Source organism: Triturus cristatus, chromosome 12, assembly GCF_964204655.1.
Source record: "Triturus cristatus chromosome 12, aTriCri1.1, whole genome shotgun sequence".
Lineage (NCBI taxonomy): Eukaryota > Metazoa > Chordata > Amphibia > Caudata > Salamandridae > Triturus > Triturus cristatus.
Genome location: NC_140595.1, coordinates 475,951,939 through 475,970,076, shown reverse-complemented (window position 1 = coordinate 475,970,076; position 18,138 = coordinate 475,951,939). Strand labels below are relative to the sequence as shown.

General features: G+C 40.6%; 1 protein-coding gene across 2 annotated transcripts in view; it reads right to left on the bottom strand.

Annotated features, from left to right (window-relative positions):
* Positions 1 to 3,027: 3,027 nt before the first annotated feature.
* The window catches only part of LRP3 (LDL receptor related protein 3), a 113,205-nt gene continuing 98,094 nt past the window's right edge, over positions 3,028 to 18,138 (bottom strand). Inside the window, exons 6-7 of one of the 2 annotated variants that reach the window (XM_085639511.1) lie at positions 7,143 to 7,275; positions 3,028 to 5,139 (exon numbers count right to left, since the gene is read on the bottom strand). In XM_085639511.1, coding sequence (XP_085495637.1) covers positions 4,321 to 5,139; positions 7,143 to 7,275 — 952 coding nt within the window. In that variant the 3' untranslated portion in view covers positions 3,028 to 4,320. The remainder of the gene's footprint in view (positions 5,140 to 7,142; positions 7,276 to 18,138) is intronic. The other variant, XM_085639512.1, reaches the window with a different exon arrangement.

Sequence of the window (18,138 nt, the reverse complement as noted above, 5' to 3'; positions counted from 1 at the left end):
AGGCAAGCTAGTGGCATGATCCCGCGCCCATACTTCATTGCCACTGTGTTCATCTACGCCAGTCACTCTCTTTTCCATTTGACATTGTGCATACAGAGCATTAACGTTTTAGGACTCCTCTATTACTTTTTCTTTTATCCTTGGTGCTACATCTTAGTACCCTTTTTCTAATCCTTTGGATGCTGGATTCCCTACATCTTATTAATATAGATGTTGCGGCAATTTTTATTTGAGGACCACTTTGGGCAATTGGCTAATTCGTATTAGAGGCTATGTCCCCATGATACCACGGCCTTTGTTTTTCTTTTCTCTGCAAACCGTAGTATACGGACCCTTTTCTTGCTTCCCTGTTGGTGTCACCATTTTTCTATCAACCAGTGTAGACTTTATGCTTCTTCATAGGGGTTTCTATTTCCTCCCATGTATTATGCTCTTTTGTGTGTTCTAAAATTATTACAGTTATACATTGAATTTTGGAACTCCTACCTGTATTACTACATATTAACAGTGAAGCTACTTTAATGGAGAACAGGTCCCGCTAATTGAAAGCTACAAGACATTACACACGTTTTCAGATCATCTTAAAGGTTACACCATAGGTAAGTCTCCAGATTATTCATTTTACTTTTGGGGGCAAAAGTTAGATGGAATACTTCTGTGTATTTATCCTTTATTCCTTACTCCCTTGTACAGCATTTTGTGATCTTCACTGAGGACACGGTCGCGCACCGCATCCAGTGTATCTGTAGATATCAAGTGCATTAGTGTATGTGTTGTCCGTTCTTACGGATGCCTACATCTGTGTTCACAGACTAGGTATGAATTTTTATATTGTCTAGTCATCTTGTTACTCTATAGCACGAAGCATGGGTGAGACAATCTATCGCATGGAACTTTTCTGTCTAGCTCTCTCTTTCTATACTGAGGGGATCAATGGATCTATCCTTTTGTAATTTCTTCATTTGCATTTTCTTCACTGTATTACTGCTTAGTACCGCGTGGTTAATTTAACTTCCTAATGACATACACATGGTGAATTGAGGTGGTTGGCCATATTTCTTAAATACAAACGAATATATTGTACTAATTTGGCGCATTTTTTCCTAAGTCTTTTATTCCAATGCCTCCCATCCAGCCTTGCTTTTATTCTGGCGGTTTTCCAATCTCACCCTGAGGAAGGTGCCGCCTTATCCCTGGTGTTTCACCTAAATGCGGGTCGACGCTTTATCTGTATTACCAATGGAATTACAAAGAAACATGTACTAACATCATTATGATTTTATATTCCTTGCATTGTTGTTAAGATGTTTATGAGAATTAATCACATTTATTACATTACTTGTGAAATTAGGACAATGATCGTCGACAAGCCTCTTGCTTGATTTTATTGGTGTTGTGTTTGAGAGAGAATGGAATGTGTTTGAGTGGTATGAATCTGTTATGTTGGTATGTCTGATGGTTGGGTGGCCATATTTGTATATACTATATCATGTATTTAAGTTTTGAAACTAATTTGCAATAGCATTTGTGTTCTAAGCTATTGCTGTTCTTTATATGCTTTATCGATCATAAAATAAACAATAAAAAAGTGTCAACAAATAATTGCTTATTATAAGGATTTTAGCTCCTGTAAAAATAACTTGTTTTAAATAGGAGTTTTACCCTAGTATACATCCAGGCGCCAGTCTATGACATCTGGCCACCTGTTCACAGGTGGGCAAGTAGATGGTTTCGACCAGGAAACCATCAGAGTATTTGTAAAAGCATCAAGGAATGGAACTATGGGCTCAGATTTTGCCAACCCAGGCTGTAGGATTTCTATCAAAAGATTTGTTTTAGTCAATGGATTGCAGGTGTAACTCTAGCACCTACATTGCCCTCAAAATCACCATTGCAACTGAGGCACTCTCCTCATTAATGGCCCATGTGGTGAGCCGAGCTGTCTCAGGCGAGGTGTCAAATCCACTGATGTTTTGCAAGTAGAGGTAGAAGGCATCAACAGTGTATTGAGGAGGTAGCAAGCCATTTCCCTCACCATCATGAACATCTTGGAGTGCACCCTGCCTTGGCACAGGATCACAGTCATAATAAAAAGATAGAGGAGCCTTTGCTGAAAGGTGTGATGCAGTAGATGATTAAGGTTAGAGTAGGACTGCAAAAAGAGTGGTTGGACTTTAGTGGCTAGACATCGTTCGAGTTGGGCTGATGGTGGATCATTCTCCAGCTTATGGGTGACAGGAACCAGCATGGATTGTGGGGCTGTACGAGAGTTGGACAGACCCAGTAACGGGTTTCAAGAGGACACACAATGCCAGGGAGGGATTTGCCACCAACAACCTAACTCGAGGCCCTTTAGTTCTGTGGGTCTTAAAGATGGGCCAGAGGAAGCTGGAAAGGCATAAATATTTGCAGCATGGACTCTACAAAGGACTTAAACTGCTGCGTGGTCTGCAGCATACTGGGAAACTCAGGGAGCCTTGGGAACAGCTGAGGAATTGGCTCAGTGGCCTCGATGGAGTGCAACTTGCATCTTGACACACTTGCGTCTTCTCCGTGCAGTAGGAGTGCCATGATGGGGTCAAGTTTCACTTTGTTTTTATTATGGTTGCGTTTGGACTTGAATTTACTAGAAAATTTCATGAGGGAAGTGAAACAGTGACAGGACAGGTCCTGTGATCTGGTATAGAGCTAAAAATCCACGTTGGAATGCACAGAAAGCAAGACATTGATGTCAACATGCAGGAGTAACAATTATATGCAGCTTTGCTCTGATATGGACCTAGTGTGGAGCCACACAATGCCACCAAGCAGCACGCATGAGCACTGCTAGGAAAATCTCTGCATCTAGTCTGGCCCCTGGAGTAGTCAAAGGTGAGGAATCTGTGGTTAGAAGTATCCATTACAACCCTTTATTGGGTGTCAGGGAACTCAAAAAAACTAAAACTGCAAGAGCCAACAATTTTCACAAACATTACAAAATACATTTTCTCTAAAGTACTTGTAAAAGTGTGAAGGCACAAAAGAATATTAGATTCAACATGGTTTATTTTTAGAAACAAGTGATGATCTCTTAAATAATTCAATCTTCCATAGTGTGTGCCAAAACTGTAGAGCATTGTCATTTTCATCATGAAGCAGCCCAACTTTCCATTTGAGATAAATTTGCTATCTTATAAATATGTTTTAAAAACGCATCATACCAGAGAGAATAAAAGTTTCAACCGAGATTACAACAGCTTTGAAAGTTTGCACCTTAAAATACGACTTTCTCCAGTGGAATGCACAGAACTTAACCCTTGAAAATTATATGAAAAAAACAACAATTAATTGAAACACCTCTTTATCTTGGTTCTGATTTGTAGCCATCACAGTTATATCACAGCAATATTTGAAAAACAAGCAACTTCAAGATGGCTACCAGAAGACGTGTTCATGTGACTGGAAACAAGTTAAACTGCATTAGTGGAATTGAACTTTAAAAAAAAATAATGGCAAATGTGCTAAAGGTAGAAATGTAGCACTCGCTCTATAAATTCTGTATTCCACCTCAGGGTGGTTAAATAGTTACAGTCACTTCCTTTTGTGCATTTCAGTAATTCATAGAGAAAGTAAGTTGGGAGTCGGCCAAGCAAACGTGGAAATGCTTAGGGCAGCCTACATGAAGAGACTTTTCTTATGATAAGGGAAAATAATGTTTCATATTTCTACATACATTTTAATGCTAGCATTTAATTTTACCCTTTGCACTTGGAGTAAAATGTTCCTCTTGAAAGTATTCAGCCATAAAATTTAAGACAAATGTTGAACTCAAAGTACCGCAAACAAATGATTGTTCATCCGATATCTATATATTTTTTTAACATCCACTCTTAGAAATGTATACCTTTCAACGGCTGACCTGTTAAGACTTTTTGTGTGTTCTAATCATGGTTACACAATGGGTGCCTAATCATTGCTCTGGAAGGGCGAATAACCAACAAACATGTAAACTATTCCTATTTACATTTCCGTGTATGCAAATTTATTGTGAGTGGACATCATGAAATCCTGACATGAATTTGGCCCTTGAAGATGGAGTTCGACATACATGGAGCATTAAAGTGTTGCAATTTGTTTTACAATTATTTACTCAAATTACTTTAGTTTGATATGCAGTCCTTCCTTAAGCAACTGCTACTCTCATCTCACCTTCAACAGTCAAAATACATGCTTGGGCATTTAATCAAGGTAACTATATAAAAATATAGGCTGAAAATTAAAGTACAGAGTGGAAATTACAAAAAATACAAATCTAAAAGGCTGATTTATCACCACAATTGTTTAACAAACAAGTAAAGACTCGTCGTCACTGGTGTTGATTTCTGAAAGGGGAGAAGAGGGTTCATCTGTCATTGGCACTTCTGTAGATTGGAAACAAGCAGCATGGACACCTAAGGGCTCCTCCTGGCATGAACAAGGGCCAGCCTGGTGTTGCACAGTCACCTGAATATGAACATTCAAAGAAGTGTCTGAATATTCAGACTTCTGTTTACTTAAAGGCAATCTATGTGGTTGTTTCCTATGTGAACGACAAATGTTTGAGTTGCTGGTCCCTGATGTGTTTCCTCTTGACTCAAGTTCACTGCTGAGAGTTGCCGCGACACCATCAGACAATGGATCCCTAAAATGTTTCTCTAGCTCCATATTGCTTGGTGCTACAAACCTGCTGCAGGTACTCTCTTCAGATCCCAAGTTACTATTCCTTTCTTCCACAATGCAACCTGCAGCAGAATCTGCAGAAGAGCTTTGTAAGACATTTGAAGGTGTAGTTTCTATGGCATCGAGCTCATTCGGCAAAATACCTACAGCTGTTTCTGGCAGTCGTCCTATTGAACCAACCGGATTAGAGTCTAAAACCTGCCCTTCTGGAGTACTTAAAGAACTGGGGGCGTCTACCTCAGTTCGATGGGGAAGTTCCCCACTGAAATTCGACTGGGAAGTATGTGACTGTGTTAAGAGGGGAATCTGCCCCCTCACTCTTGGCCTGTGAAACAATCTGTTCCATAGTCTTCCCAGCCGCCGCCTAGAAGAATTCCTCCGGGAAGTGTGGCGTCTCATCTGCCGTCTCATCGCTGTGCGGATGTTCTGCAATACAGAGGCCTATTAACAAGAATATTAGATTAGATGCATACAACCACTTCTCAGAACCCCCTTCCCTCGAGGAGGGATGTTCTTAAGGGAGACCCAGCAGCTATGCGATGGTTCCAAATCAGAACATACAAGTAGTCATAACCTAAGCTGGACATTAAACCTTTTGGTAATCAAGCTGAAATTTAACAATCCCACCCTTTCATTATCCCAACTATTGAGGAGTAAAATGAAGCTTGTGGAGCCTATTCACAAACTGCATTTGTAGTAGATTTAGTAGTACTACAATAGTACTATTATGCCTCTGCCTATACTAACTTATGTACAAAGCTGTCCACACACATAGGGTGTTTTAGTAGTAAAGGTGGGAGGGATGGGGAATTGGCTGGGAAAATGGGGAATATATATAGCAATAAATGGTAGGGTTTTAGGGAGGAGTGATATGGAGTTAGATGGGGGATTAAGGAGGGGTTTAGAGAAGGACATGCCCCCATACACAAAAGTGTAAGCACATTCCTATTCATAAACTGCATACCTATTGTTCCCACCACCAAAAACAGTGGTAAATGTACCACACACGTCCAAACCCTGAACTGCACAAACCTCTCATAGAAAATAACGGAGTTGGAAAGAATGTTAAAATGAACTGATTTTAATTAATTAAAATATCTATAAATGTAGCTTAATGTTAAAAATGTAAATATAATTTATAAATACATATTAATTTATTTCAAAACAATTTAATGACCATTTTTCAATTTAAAAAATGAATTTAATATCAAAAGTGTTTACACAATCAATTACATTAATGTTATATTGAATGCATGAATGAATGAATATTTTATTTTGTTAGCCTTTCAAAGACATGCCCTACAATACAAAATATACACAATTTAACATTTAATAACATACCCCTATAAGTTACAACTTAAAATTATTCCTAATAAAACTAAAAACAATCTACACTGTTGACAAGACCGCTCAAGAAGCTCGATAGGCATTGATAAAGTTCTAGTACTTAGTCATTAGTTGGCTGTAAGGTGCAAGTGCTCATAATAGATGCATTGGTTGCAGCTGGCAAAAAAGCATCTAATTAAAAGGCGGCACAGACTTAAGTGCTAGTGTTTAGTCACTGGCCGGCTCAAATGAGCCTTGATTACTGCTGGCCAAAATGACATCTAAAAGGGTGCAGAGACATATAAGAGAACATCCAAGACAAGTTAAATCACTAATAAAGTGTTTAAGGGACTCCATGACTTGTTGTAGGCAGATATCGGCAAGTATATTGCAGACTATTGGTTACACAGTTGGATATAGGTAGGTAAAGTCTTTGTTGAAGACCCTGGAATAAGAATGATCAATGGGATGTTCTAGTCAAATCGTCCTTGTAGACTCTTAATACATGAGCAAAGCAGGCGGAGTTACACATAACGTAAAAGCTTTAATTCCATAAATAAATATAAACATTTTACTTTATGTGGGTCTATTTTTTTTTTTAACGTAAAAAATAATTTAATTTTAATGTAATGTAATTACAGTTATTAAACAATTAGTTGAAACTGTAATTAATAGTGCTATGGCATTTTTAAGAACATAGTCTACATGTACATTACATATATGAGATTATTTAACATTAACGTTAAACACAATTCTTTTTAACTTTTATTAACTTTCCTACACTTAACAATAGAAAGATTTCTGCACCAATTGAGGAAGACTCCAAGTATGTGGAATTTAAAATACGGTTGTAAAGTCACTACTAATAGTAACATTACAGTGGTATTTGATGTTTTTACTGACTTCTCCCCCAATTTCAGGCAGTGGGGACATGTGAGTCTACACTTTTGAGTAACTTTAAACTCATAAATAACCACAAGTAGTAAAGTTACTCAAAAGTGTAGTAAAGTTACTTTTGTGATAGAACTTCTGTGTTAACAAAAATATAGTAGCTACAGTCAAAAAACAAGACAAGTGGATAAATAATGGTGATGTCATGAGATACCACTGCATTTTACCTGTGACGCATTGTAAACTGGGAAATCTTCAACAGGAGGGATCAGTCCCTGGGCAATAAGCTGTCCGTATGAAGGAGGAGCTTCACGCCTCACAAACTCTGCTTCAAGACGCGTCATTTGCGTTTCAAATGCTCTTTATCAACATAAGAAAAGGGAAGAAACCAAGCCAGAGATGTCAAGCACCAGAGAAGAGAAATTGCAGTACGGAAGCAAATGAATGATAGAGACTAAATATATAATAAAAATACGCAAACATGCAAATGTTGTCAGTCAGATAAAATGAGAAAAAATAAAAAGTTGGCTTGATTTCACAACTGACAACTGTGATTTACAGTTAGAAAACATAAAAAGCCCATACGCTTTTTTCATGAATATGGAATCCATATAATTCTAGACTAAAAGATCACAAATACTGAGGTATAGTAACCAGTTTATACAAGTTGTACAAAATTAACACTTTTATATTTGTTTGTATATCCAATAAACCATATGCCAACCATTAAACTGATTACTCATCAACTTTATTTTTCTATCTTTTATCTTCTCTTTTATTATCGACACTAGGCAGAAGCTGTAACTTGCACTGACAGTGAATGTGAGAGGTGGAAGGAAGATATGTATGAAGGTAGTGAGGCAGAAAGTAAGGTGAAAAACACTTGAGGAAAAGGAAAGAAGTAAATAAAGAAGAGATGGAAGCAAGCAATAGAGAATACAAAGGAGGAATAAAAGGAGAAAAATAAGGGCAGTAAAGATGGAAGAAAGTGAATTACAAGGTAGAAATTAAAGGAACAAAAGGAATGGAAGTAAGTAATAAAGCATGTGAGGAAAGGAATGAAGGAAAGAAGGGTGGAAGGAGGGAGGGAGCAAGGTAGGATGAAGAGAATAAGGAAGGAAATGAAACATGTACTTAGAGATAATTACATCAAGGGCCAAGGGAAGAAAAGGCAAGCAAGAAGAGGAAGTGAGTGAAAAAAATGATTAAGGGAAGGAAGGCAGGAAGGAAGCAATGAGTGTGAACAAGGAAGGAAGACATTTATGTGACTTTGCTTTCAAACTATACCACTGGTTATAAAATCAATAGCTAAATGTGAAAAATGTGATTAACTTGATAACATTAAATATTTGTAACGATGTTGTTTTGCACAATAAAGTTTTTCCAAAAAAAAGAAATTGACAATGTATTATTAAGGAGGATTTCCATTCTGATGCAAGTGATCAGGTTTCTGTCTCTCTTTATCTTGACTTCACTCTGGAAAGGTTGTAGTATTTATGAAAAGTATGTAATCAGTTTGGATTATTAACAGCCAGGTGTGGATAGATGTCTTGCCTCTTTGAAGACAACGGTGTGTGCCTCTGTGTCTCACAATGGTGCTTCGGGTGGGGTATCTTTGAGATCCATTCACAAACTCAGCGTGATGTGAATAAAAAGAGGCAATGTTATCAGGTATAGAGCTTTGTCAGGACCAACAAATCCTTTTAAAATGGCTCCTAAGGACATTCAGTTGAACACATCTCCAATTATATTGTTAGGTGGATAAATCTTGTACCTATTGTTTATGTTTTGGAGAGGTACAACTAAATTATCAAACTAAGATTTTAAGATACATATATCATCTAGCAATTCTGCTATAAGTTAAATGTAAATTAATCCCAGATGACTTTGTAGGACATGAAAGTCCACATTATAAATTGTAAACTAAATCTACCTGGAACAAGTTAGTAAGCAAAATAAGGCTAAAAAGAAATAAGGTTTGGTATAAACATAACAAATTGAGGCACCTCACTTAAGAGGAAATTAATTATTAAGAACATTCAAACCACCAAGTGTATATGCTGCTGAATAGCGATCAAATGTCAGACCACTCACCATGAGGCTATTAATCAATGTTTGAGAAAGGTCATGTTAGATTAGGTATTGAAATGTGATGAATAAAAAGGTATAATTGGCTTTCCACCTGTTATTTACCATTAACTTTGTGGTTTGTAGATCACATTTCCTTGCTTTCTATTCTCTGCCTTTATTTGTTTTAGGCTGTCCAGCCCAGGTTCGTCCCTTCCCATGCCTAAATCCTATTTACTGTATTTGCCCACCAGTGCTAGATTTCTGTAAGCAGACTTTGAAATCTTGTTATCTTCGCACATTTGCCTTGCATTCAAAGACAGAGGTCAAATGCTAGTCTCTCTCTTTCACAGAGGTTGGTGTTTACTTCTCTTTCTCTGACTTCAAAGTAAAAGGATGTATATAACAATCATGTTGGCTACTGGGGGAAATGCTTGAGAAAGGTTATACAATGTTATTTTTTTTTTCTAGCACACAACACAATTTAAATGTCTGAAAATGACTGTGCAGATATTTCAGATTTTGAAAAGCTCAAATGAAGCACATTTTGGGGTAATTCTGAATTGTGGTGGAAACAAATATTTTTAAACAATCAAAACAAATCAATACACAAGGTGATGACATTTCCACACATTATCATTTTGGCACTGAATACTTTTATCAGTGAAACTGTATGTCTGTGCAAATGTAATGGTGGTTTCAATTGAACGTGTGTTGTCTGTAATGAAAGTGTGCTCCCATACCATGCATATTCCACTCTATGCCTCCCTAGGCTATGAAACTCTACTCTACACCATGGCCCTCTTTACCACTGCACTCTACACCAGTCCAGTCTAGACCACTCACTCTACAGAACTCCACTGTAAGCTATCCTGCAACACTTTACTCTACATCACTGCACTCTGTCAATACACTCTACATCAATGCACTCTTCACTTTACACCACTGCACTTTACACCATTGCTCTACATCGCTCTACACTACAAAACTCCACTCTACGCTACCTTACTCTACCCTGCACCACTCCATTTCACTCTACTGTGAAACAATCTACTCTATGCCACTCCACTCTATGCACTCTACTCTACAGCAATGCACCCTACGTCACTGCACTCTACTCGGTACTACTGTAGTCTACGCCACTGCTCTCTATGTCACTCTAAACCACTGCACTCTACGACACTCTACTCTGCAACATTGCACTCTCCACCACTTCACTCTGCAGCACTCTACTCTAGGACACCATACTCTACTCTGCACCATTCTACGTCACTATATTCTATGCCATTCTACTCTGTACCACTGCACTCTACACTGCACTCTACTAGGCAACATTCGAATCTACGCCACTGCATTCTACAATGCTGCATAGTACATCGCTGAGTTCTATGCTGCTGCACTCTACCCCACTGCACTCTAGACCACTTTACTCTGAAACACTGTACACCATGCTATTCTACTCCACTCTATACCACTCCAATACACAACACTCTTTTCCACTCCACTCTACAACACTCTACTCTTTGCCATTCCACTCTATGACATTCCATGCCACTGTCCTCTATGACAATAACCTTTAACCATGCAGAACAGCTGTCACGCTGGTGTACAATGTGGCTAAAACACATTGGCAAATCCAATAGCTCCTACATAGGCAAGACCTATTGGTTTTACCAATGCTTGTTCAACATGAGCTCATCACTTCAAATGGCAATTGTCCATTAATTATTTGTTGTGCTGCTTTGTTTTCTTACATTAAACACAGTATAGATTTGTGGACTTCCGGACGTATTCAGTTATATTTTTAGCAGATGATGCATGTGGCATTGGCAATCATAAAACACACAAAAGGTGATGGGAGGCTGCTTGCAAGAAGTCTATCCACTGGCAATAGCTAGGGGCAGCACTCTAACCCATCATTCTTCTGCTAACTCGATCACCTCAGTTTGGAGCCACCATATGCAAATCAGTCTTGCCTTGCCCCTCGTGGGAACAGTCCAGCCCAAACTGCCAAGCCAGGTCCTCCGTGAACCAGGACACAAGGAACATAGGACCGGTTTTGCCCTAGTTATGGGCTCAACAGCTGGGTACAGCTTGGTTCCAGTGGCACGGTGAGCACGTCACCCTGATCAGGGCATACCTATAGCATGTAGGGTGGTACATAAAACACACAAAAGGTAATGGGAGGCTGCTTTCAATAAGTCTAACAACTGGTAATAGATTGGGGTAGCTTTGAGAATCACCACAAAAAGGAATAAGACCAAGAGAGCTGGACTGGGCACCACAAACGAAGGTAAAGGAGAAGTTTCTCCAAGAGAACTGCGGTGGAGAAAAGCATACCACTAAACCTGAGGAGCTGGCTAAAGGTGCGAGCGTGAAACGAACCAAACATTAAGCAAAGTCTCACTGCGCTTACAATTTGTTTTATTTGCTTCCTTTGCATGGCTTCCACCATCCTGTGGCTAAAGTATTGTCAAAAAGGGTGCACACAGATGTCGTCTGTGTAGGAGATGATGTAGTATATAAAACTTGAAAAGGGGAAAGAAAATGACAACACAAAGAATTTGGATCAGTTTGATATGTTCCCTATGCCAGCTAAGAGGATGGGGTGAAGCAGCTGATGCCCCCGGAAACAGAGCAGTGCCTGGGGATTGCTAGCGACTGAAGTATAAGGAGGTAATGCACAAGCGAGTATTGCAAACCAACTGACAGTAAGGTAAGCGGCAGAGGGATACAAGCAAGGGCACAAGAAGCTTATTTCACTACTGTTCATCAGTGTACAGCGAGCACAATCTCCATCCTGGGACAGAGACTGACGATAACAAAGTGTTGCTATTACCTTGGAAAGCTTGAGACACAGTCCAGAACAACAGTCTAGATAGCATCATGTGTCTCTCTAACCAAGTGATGGCAACGATGAGTACTCTTCATCTTCTATCCTTCCCTTGAGGGATTACCCAATAGCCACGGATGGAATTATAGTTTGTGTTCCAAGGACCGCCCCCCCGACATAAATAGTACTCAAACAATTTCTTAATATTTGAGAGAATCACACTCAATTCCGAGAGGAGCTACAAATTGTGTTTGGGGTGTATAGATTTAAATGGGCAGATGTGAATCAGTTACCGCGACTGGTGGTGCATAGTGAAGTGAGATAAAGATTAGTGGAGAAAGCACCATAGCAAAGAGTAGCTCAGGAAATTATGTGGAATTAAGCTCATCATTGGATGTATTGTTAGGTGTGATTGCAGATGTGTGCCCAGTGAAAATCAACTGGAGTAAGATCTCGAATTGTAAACCAAATAAGGGTGAGACACCATCTGATCATTTAGCCAGACATTAAAGGGGTGTTTGAAAGATATTCAGGCACAGCTGGTCAGATGGAGATTGCTCAGAAAGCTGTAGGTGCTGCTTTGGTACAGGGATTATTACTGAATGTTGGGTGTTAATTAACAACATTCTGCATTGTATGGCAGACTAAGAAGCTGGCTGAACTAGTGATGGTCACGCATCATTGTGTTACTCACAAGATAAAAAGAATGAAAATGCTGAAACAAAAGTATTGTTCTTAAAAATGCAAAATATGCAGAAGACAGTCAGGGGGATGGGGCATGAAGCCCCACAAAGAGGGGACAGAATTCGGTTTAGCTTGTAGCCAGCTGGGGCATTGAAAATGAAACTGTTCCAATAAAGAGAGAGCTTAATGTCCAATACATTACTGAAATGTCTGTTTTAGTTGCTGTCGAATGGTCAATGACGGATCTGGAGACAGGCTGTGTGATATAACAAACAGGTTTATTAATGCTCATACACAGATTTAACCACCTTACATTCATTCCCCCTTAAGCCACGACTTACAGTCAGGGCAGTTTCATGCATCTTTGACAAATAATTTGTTATTCTCTATAGCTTTCCTGGTTGACTGAAGGAAAATGGTTATACTGGAAGGGGTATCATCATTACACTTGATGGCTACTTCCTTATTTTGGGCTAACCAGCTCAATGGAGTATGGTCAATTACGATTCAAAATGTTGACCCACGAGATAATATTTCAGTATATCAATGCCCCATCAAATTGCCAGTCATTTCTGCTCAATGGTTGCTTACAAGATATTATGAGGCAATAACGTCCTACTAATACATACTATTGGGTTCTCAGTGTTCACCATCCTCATATTTCTTTACCAAAACTGCCTCGAGCCCAGTTCCAGAAGGTTTGGTCCACAAAATAAAGGTTATTTAAAATCTGGGTGTCTTAACAAGGGGTCTGCAGCTAGAAGAGTCTTCACCTGTGCTCTAAATGCATTCTTTTGTTTTGGACCCCAAGATAAGAAAACAAGTTACTTACCTTTTCAACTTTATCTAAATAACTTACAGCATTGTTAAAAAAAAAACTCTTCCCTCAAATCAGTTATCCAGTATTGGTATATTTAATAGATTCACATACCTGAATCGTTCATCGTCGCTGAGAAGGGAGCCCCACGGTAAAATACAAAAGTAGTGCCATAGGTAATAAATAGGCTAAAAGAGGCCGAAGTGTATACCTTAATAGCCTATCTACATCCTTATAGGAAAAAGGACCAAAAGTCAGCTCCAACCTACCAGCACCCTCTAGAACACTCCCAACAGAAGCAGTTTCTCAGATTTTCCAAGCACAAGTGGGAAGTAAATATCCCCAAAATCACTGAGAACTGACTCCACGGGGAGGAGGGTAGGTGCATGTGAATCTATGAAAGATACCAATCCTGGATTAACTGTAGTTACAGGTAAGTAACTTGTTTTATTATCCAGTATTGGGGTATCTTTCATAGATTCACATACCTGAATCAGAATAGCAAGCAGTACCCTAATTGTACTTTCGTTAGCGGATGGTGGGAGACATGTATTCGTAAACTCCCAATGGAAATCCATAACCTTGAAATATAGTAATGACAAAGCATAAAAGCAATAATCATATTAAAAGAGATAGCAGATATAAGCATGAGAATATATAAATATAATTCAAAGGATAGTAACGTACAAATTGAGAAACATAAGACCATGAACACTATAAGCAATATAACAGTAAAGAAAGCTAATAATAGACAAGCCTGTAAGAAATGTAAAGAATCTGACCTTAGTGAAAAAGATGGCGCAACACAGCTTGTCCAACCACTGCATCCTCCCTTTGTGCAGATTGGAGGTAGTAGTGTCTTGAGAACATGTGGACATTCTTCCATGTCGCAGCACAGCATATTTTGTCCAGTGTAACCCCAGCAAACAAAGCTGTAGATGCAGCAACAGTTCTGGTGGAGTGTGCCTTAACCTTCACTGTGAGGGGTTTATTGGCTTTTTCGTGGCAGAATTGAACTGCAGATGCGACCCATCTGGCTATTGTGGCTTTTCTTACTGCGGTTCCGTTTTCCTTGACTGTAGGCCACTAAAAGATGATCCGTCTTTCTGATATCTTTTGTCTTTTGAAGATAAAATTTCAAACACCTTTTTATATCCAATGAATGTAAAGCCCTTTCAGCTGGGCTGGATGGATGTGGAAAGAAAGCTTGCAGCATCACTGGTTCATTCAAGTGAAATGGTGTTGGTACCTTTGGAATGAACTTACAATTTGTCCGCAGGATCATGTAATACTGTGTCAAGAGTAAAAAGGGTTCTTTGATCGTAAAAGCCCGAATATCACTGACTCTCTTTGCGGAAGTAAGAGCCAGCAAGAGGGCTACCTTCTATGTGAGGAATCCAAGTTCTGCTTTATGGACCGGTTCAAATGGCCGTCTTATCAGTTGTGCTAGAACCACATTGAGCTCCCACTCTGGAGGAGGTGCACGCACAGGAGGAAAAGTACGAAAAAGCCCTCATGAATTGTTTCATAAGAGAAGATGAACATAAAGAAGGAATCTGAGGAGATTTCCTATATCTGGAAAGAGAAGCTAGGTGAACCTTGATTGACGAAAAAGTGAGACCAGACCTGGCCAGTGAGAGCAAGTAAGGTAGAATCTGTTCAGCAGAGGCTTGAACTGGATGGACCTCATTGGTTTCATCCAACAACAGAATCTTTTCCATTTTAGACGATATGTTTTGACAGTGCTTGCAGCACGGGATTTAGACAGAATGTCCCTACAATCCTGTGAGATATTGAGGTCTTTAAACTCTTGGAATTCAGGAGCCATGCGTGCAAGTGCAGGGACTGTGGATCCGGATGGAGCACCTGGCCCTTGCTCCTTGATAACATCATTGTTGTTGGATGAAGGAGAAAGGGTCTGTCTTGTGACAACAGAAGAAGCTCCTGCTCAGTGTTTCCGCCAGGGTATTGTGCCACCCCTTGACATGCTTGGCCTTCAAGGATATTCCGTGGAACGTTGTAGATTCCCTCAATTCCTGCGCTTCTTGGGAAAGCGTCACAGATATTGTTCCTCCTTGTTTGTTTATGTAGTATATGCTGGTCGTATTGTCGGTACAGACCAGCACTGAGGAACCTGCTATCCTTGGGAGGAAAGCCTGAAGAGATAAAAATACGGCTTGGCGTTCCAAACGGTTGATGTGGCGTCGTTTCTATATCTGAGACCACTTTCCCTGGATTTGCAAATCCTGCAGATGTCCTCCCCATCCTTCCACGGAGGCAGGCATCTGTTGTTAAGACGAAGTCCGGGATGTTTGCAGAAAGGTGAGACCTTGGGCAAGATTTGCTGTTTGGGACCACCAATTGAGCGTGTCCACCATTCGTGCACTTATTCGGCTAAAATCCCCGAAATACCCCAATGCTTGTTGCTATTGTTTCTGTAGTTCCTCTTGAAGAGGTCTAATCTTGAGTCGTGGCAAAGGAACCAAGTTGATTGCTGAAGATCACATCCCTAGGAGCGATTTGAATATTCGCACAGAAACTGACTTTCTTCTTGAAATTGTCGTCGCTAATTTTTGAAGGCGCACTTAACGGTCTTGAGACAAGAATGCTTTGCACTGGACGGTGTCCAGGGACGCTCCTAGGAACAAAAGACCTGAGCTGGAAGCAAGTTCGATTTGCTCTTGTTCAAAGTGAGTCCCAGCGTAGAGAGCAGATGGAGACAAGCTGTTGTGGCAAGATTGGCTTCCTGCTCCGACGGAGATTTGAGCAGCCAATCATCGAGGTATGGGCAGACTTGGATTCCTCGAGATCGCAAGGTCGCTGCTACTAGCACCAAGCTCTTGGTGAAAATCCGTATCGCTGATTTTAAGCCAAACGGGAGCACCTTGAATTGATAGTGGGTGCCAGCCACTGTGAATCGTAGATATTTTCGGTGCTTCGGATGGGTAGGGATATGAAAGTATGCGTCTTCCATGTCCAGAGAAGGCATGAAATCCCCTTCGTTTAAGCTCCCTAGAATATTGCAAAGCGTTACCATCCGGAATGTTTGCGGAGATCCGGAATCGGTCGCCATTCTCCTGACTTCTTTTTGATTACGAAGAAACGAGAATAAATACCTGTTCCTTACCGAGTGGATGGTACCTCTTCTATCGCTTCCTTGAGGCGCATGATCAAGACTTCTTTGCGCAATAAGTGAAGAGGAGGGGGACCCCTTCACGGAGTAGTAGGTGGTTTCTGGATAAATTCCAGTGTGTGACCCTTGGTGACTAGGTCCAGCACCCAGCGGTCTGAAGTGATCTTGTGCCACCGCTGTGCATAAGCAGAAATGTACACACCCACGGGTAGGAAGGGAATTTTGACTGGCACCCTGATAAGCTCATTGCTTTCTGGCAGAGTCACGGCCTTGTTGCTTTGCTCTCTTACGGCCACCCTGGCGAGAGAAACCAGCTGTCGATGACTGACGGTACGACGATTGGTTGTAAGACTGGTGATATTGAAGCTGGTATTGTCAATATTGTTGATTTGACTGATAGCCGCCGGTCGGTATGTTGTGAATCCTCGCCCTCTGGCTCCCCTGAAAGGCACACGTCTATATTGCAGAGCACCCAGAGACTTTGCAGTGTCTGTGTCATTTTTTATTGCTATAAGAGCCTCATCGATATCTTTTCCGAACAGTGAGTCCCCATCGTACGCCATGTCCAGGATCTTAGTCTGAACCTTGCGTATGAAGGTAGTAGCTTTAAGCCACCCCTGGCGTCGAAGAACTGCTGCTCCAGCTAATTGTGGAAAGCTTGTGTTAGCGATGTCTAAAGCACAATCAATTGTTTCGGAGGCAGCTCATTCACCCTCTAATCAGATCTTCCGGGCCTCCTGTCTTAGTTCCTCCAGGATGAGATCTATCAATCCCGCCATCTCTGACAACATCTGACGGTCATAGCGGCCTATGTTTGCTAAAGCATTAGCAGCTCTAATAGTTGCCTCTGCCATAGAAGAGAATTTCTTCCCCATAATGTCCATACTACGTCCCTCCTTGTCTGGCGGAGTGGTAATGGGCTTTGCGGGGTTCTTTGAACGCCTCAGCAGGGCCTGAGATATGACCGAATCCGGTCTCGGGTGTCCTACAAGGCAAGATGGACTGTCCTCTGGAACACGATAATTTTTCTCCACACGAGGTAGCACAGCCGGTAGGATGCTGGAGTCTTCATGATTTTTACGCCCTCCTGCCAGATGCAATCGATAATAGGAATAGAGCGTATGACCTTCTAGTGTCCTCTTTAAAATCATGTAAAAAACAGTCCTCAGGTGAAGAATCAGTGGGTAAGTGTGGAGGCGGAGATGGTGTCAAGATTATGTAATCATCCAATGGATCTGGAGCATTTGCCTCATCAGTCAATTCACCTTTCTCAACTTCATCCGAGGGGGAAGTGTCTTGGTGACCAGTGTCAGGTGGACCCGGTGCATGAACCGGTGTACTAGGTACAGGAACCACTACTTGAGGAAGTGGGTTCTCTGTCAGAATTTGCTGAGGAGGAAATCTTTGACGGTAATCCGCCAACATTGCCTGCAGATTCTGAATAAGTGCTGGAGAAAGATAAGCCATCTCTCTATGGCGTGTTTCCTGTCTGTGATGGATGTGGACCCATAAATTGCTCGTGATAATAATGTCCCTTCTGATAATCATAGTCATCCTCATCGTCTTGGCATTTAAAGTTGAGCTCAGATGGACTGTGATCTGAGCCGCAAGGATCCTCATCATTATCATAATCCTCCTCCTCCACGAAACCCTTTAAAAGGTGTGATGCAATAGAGGAGATACTTTACT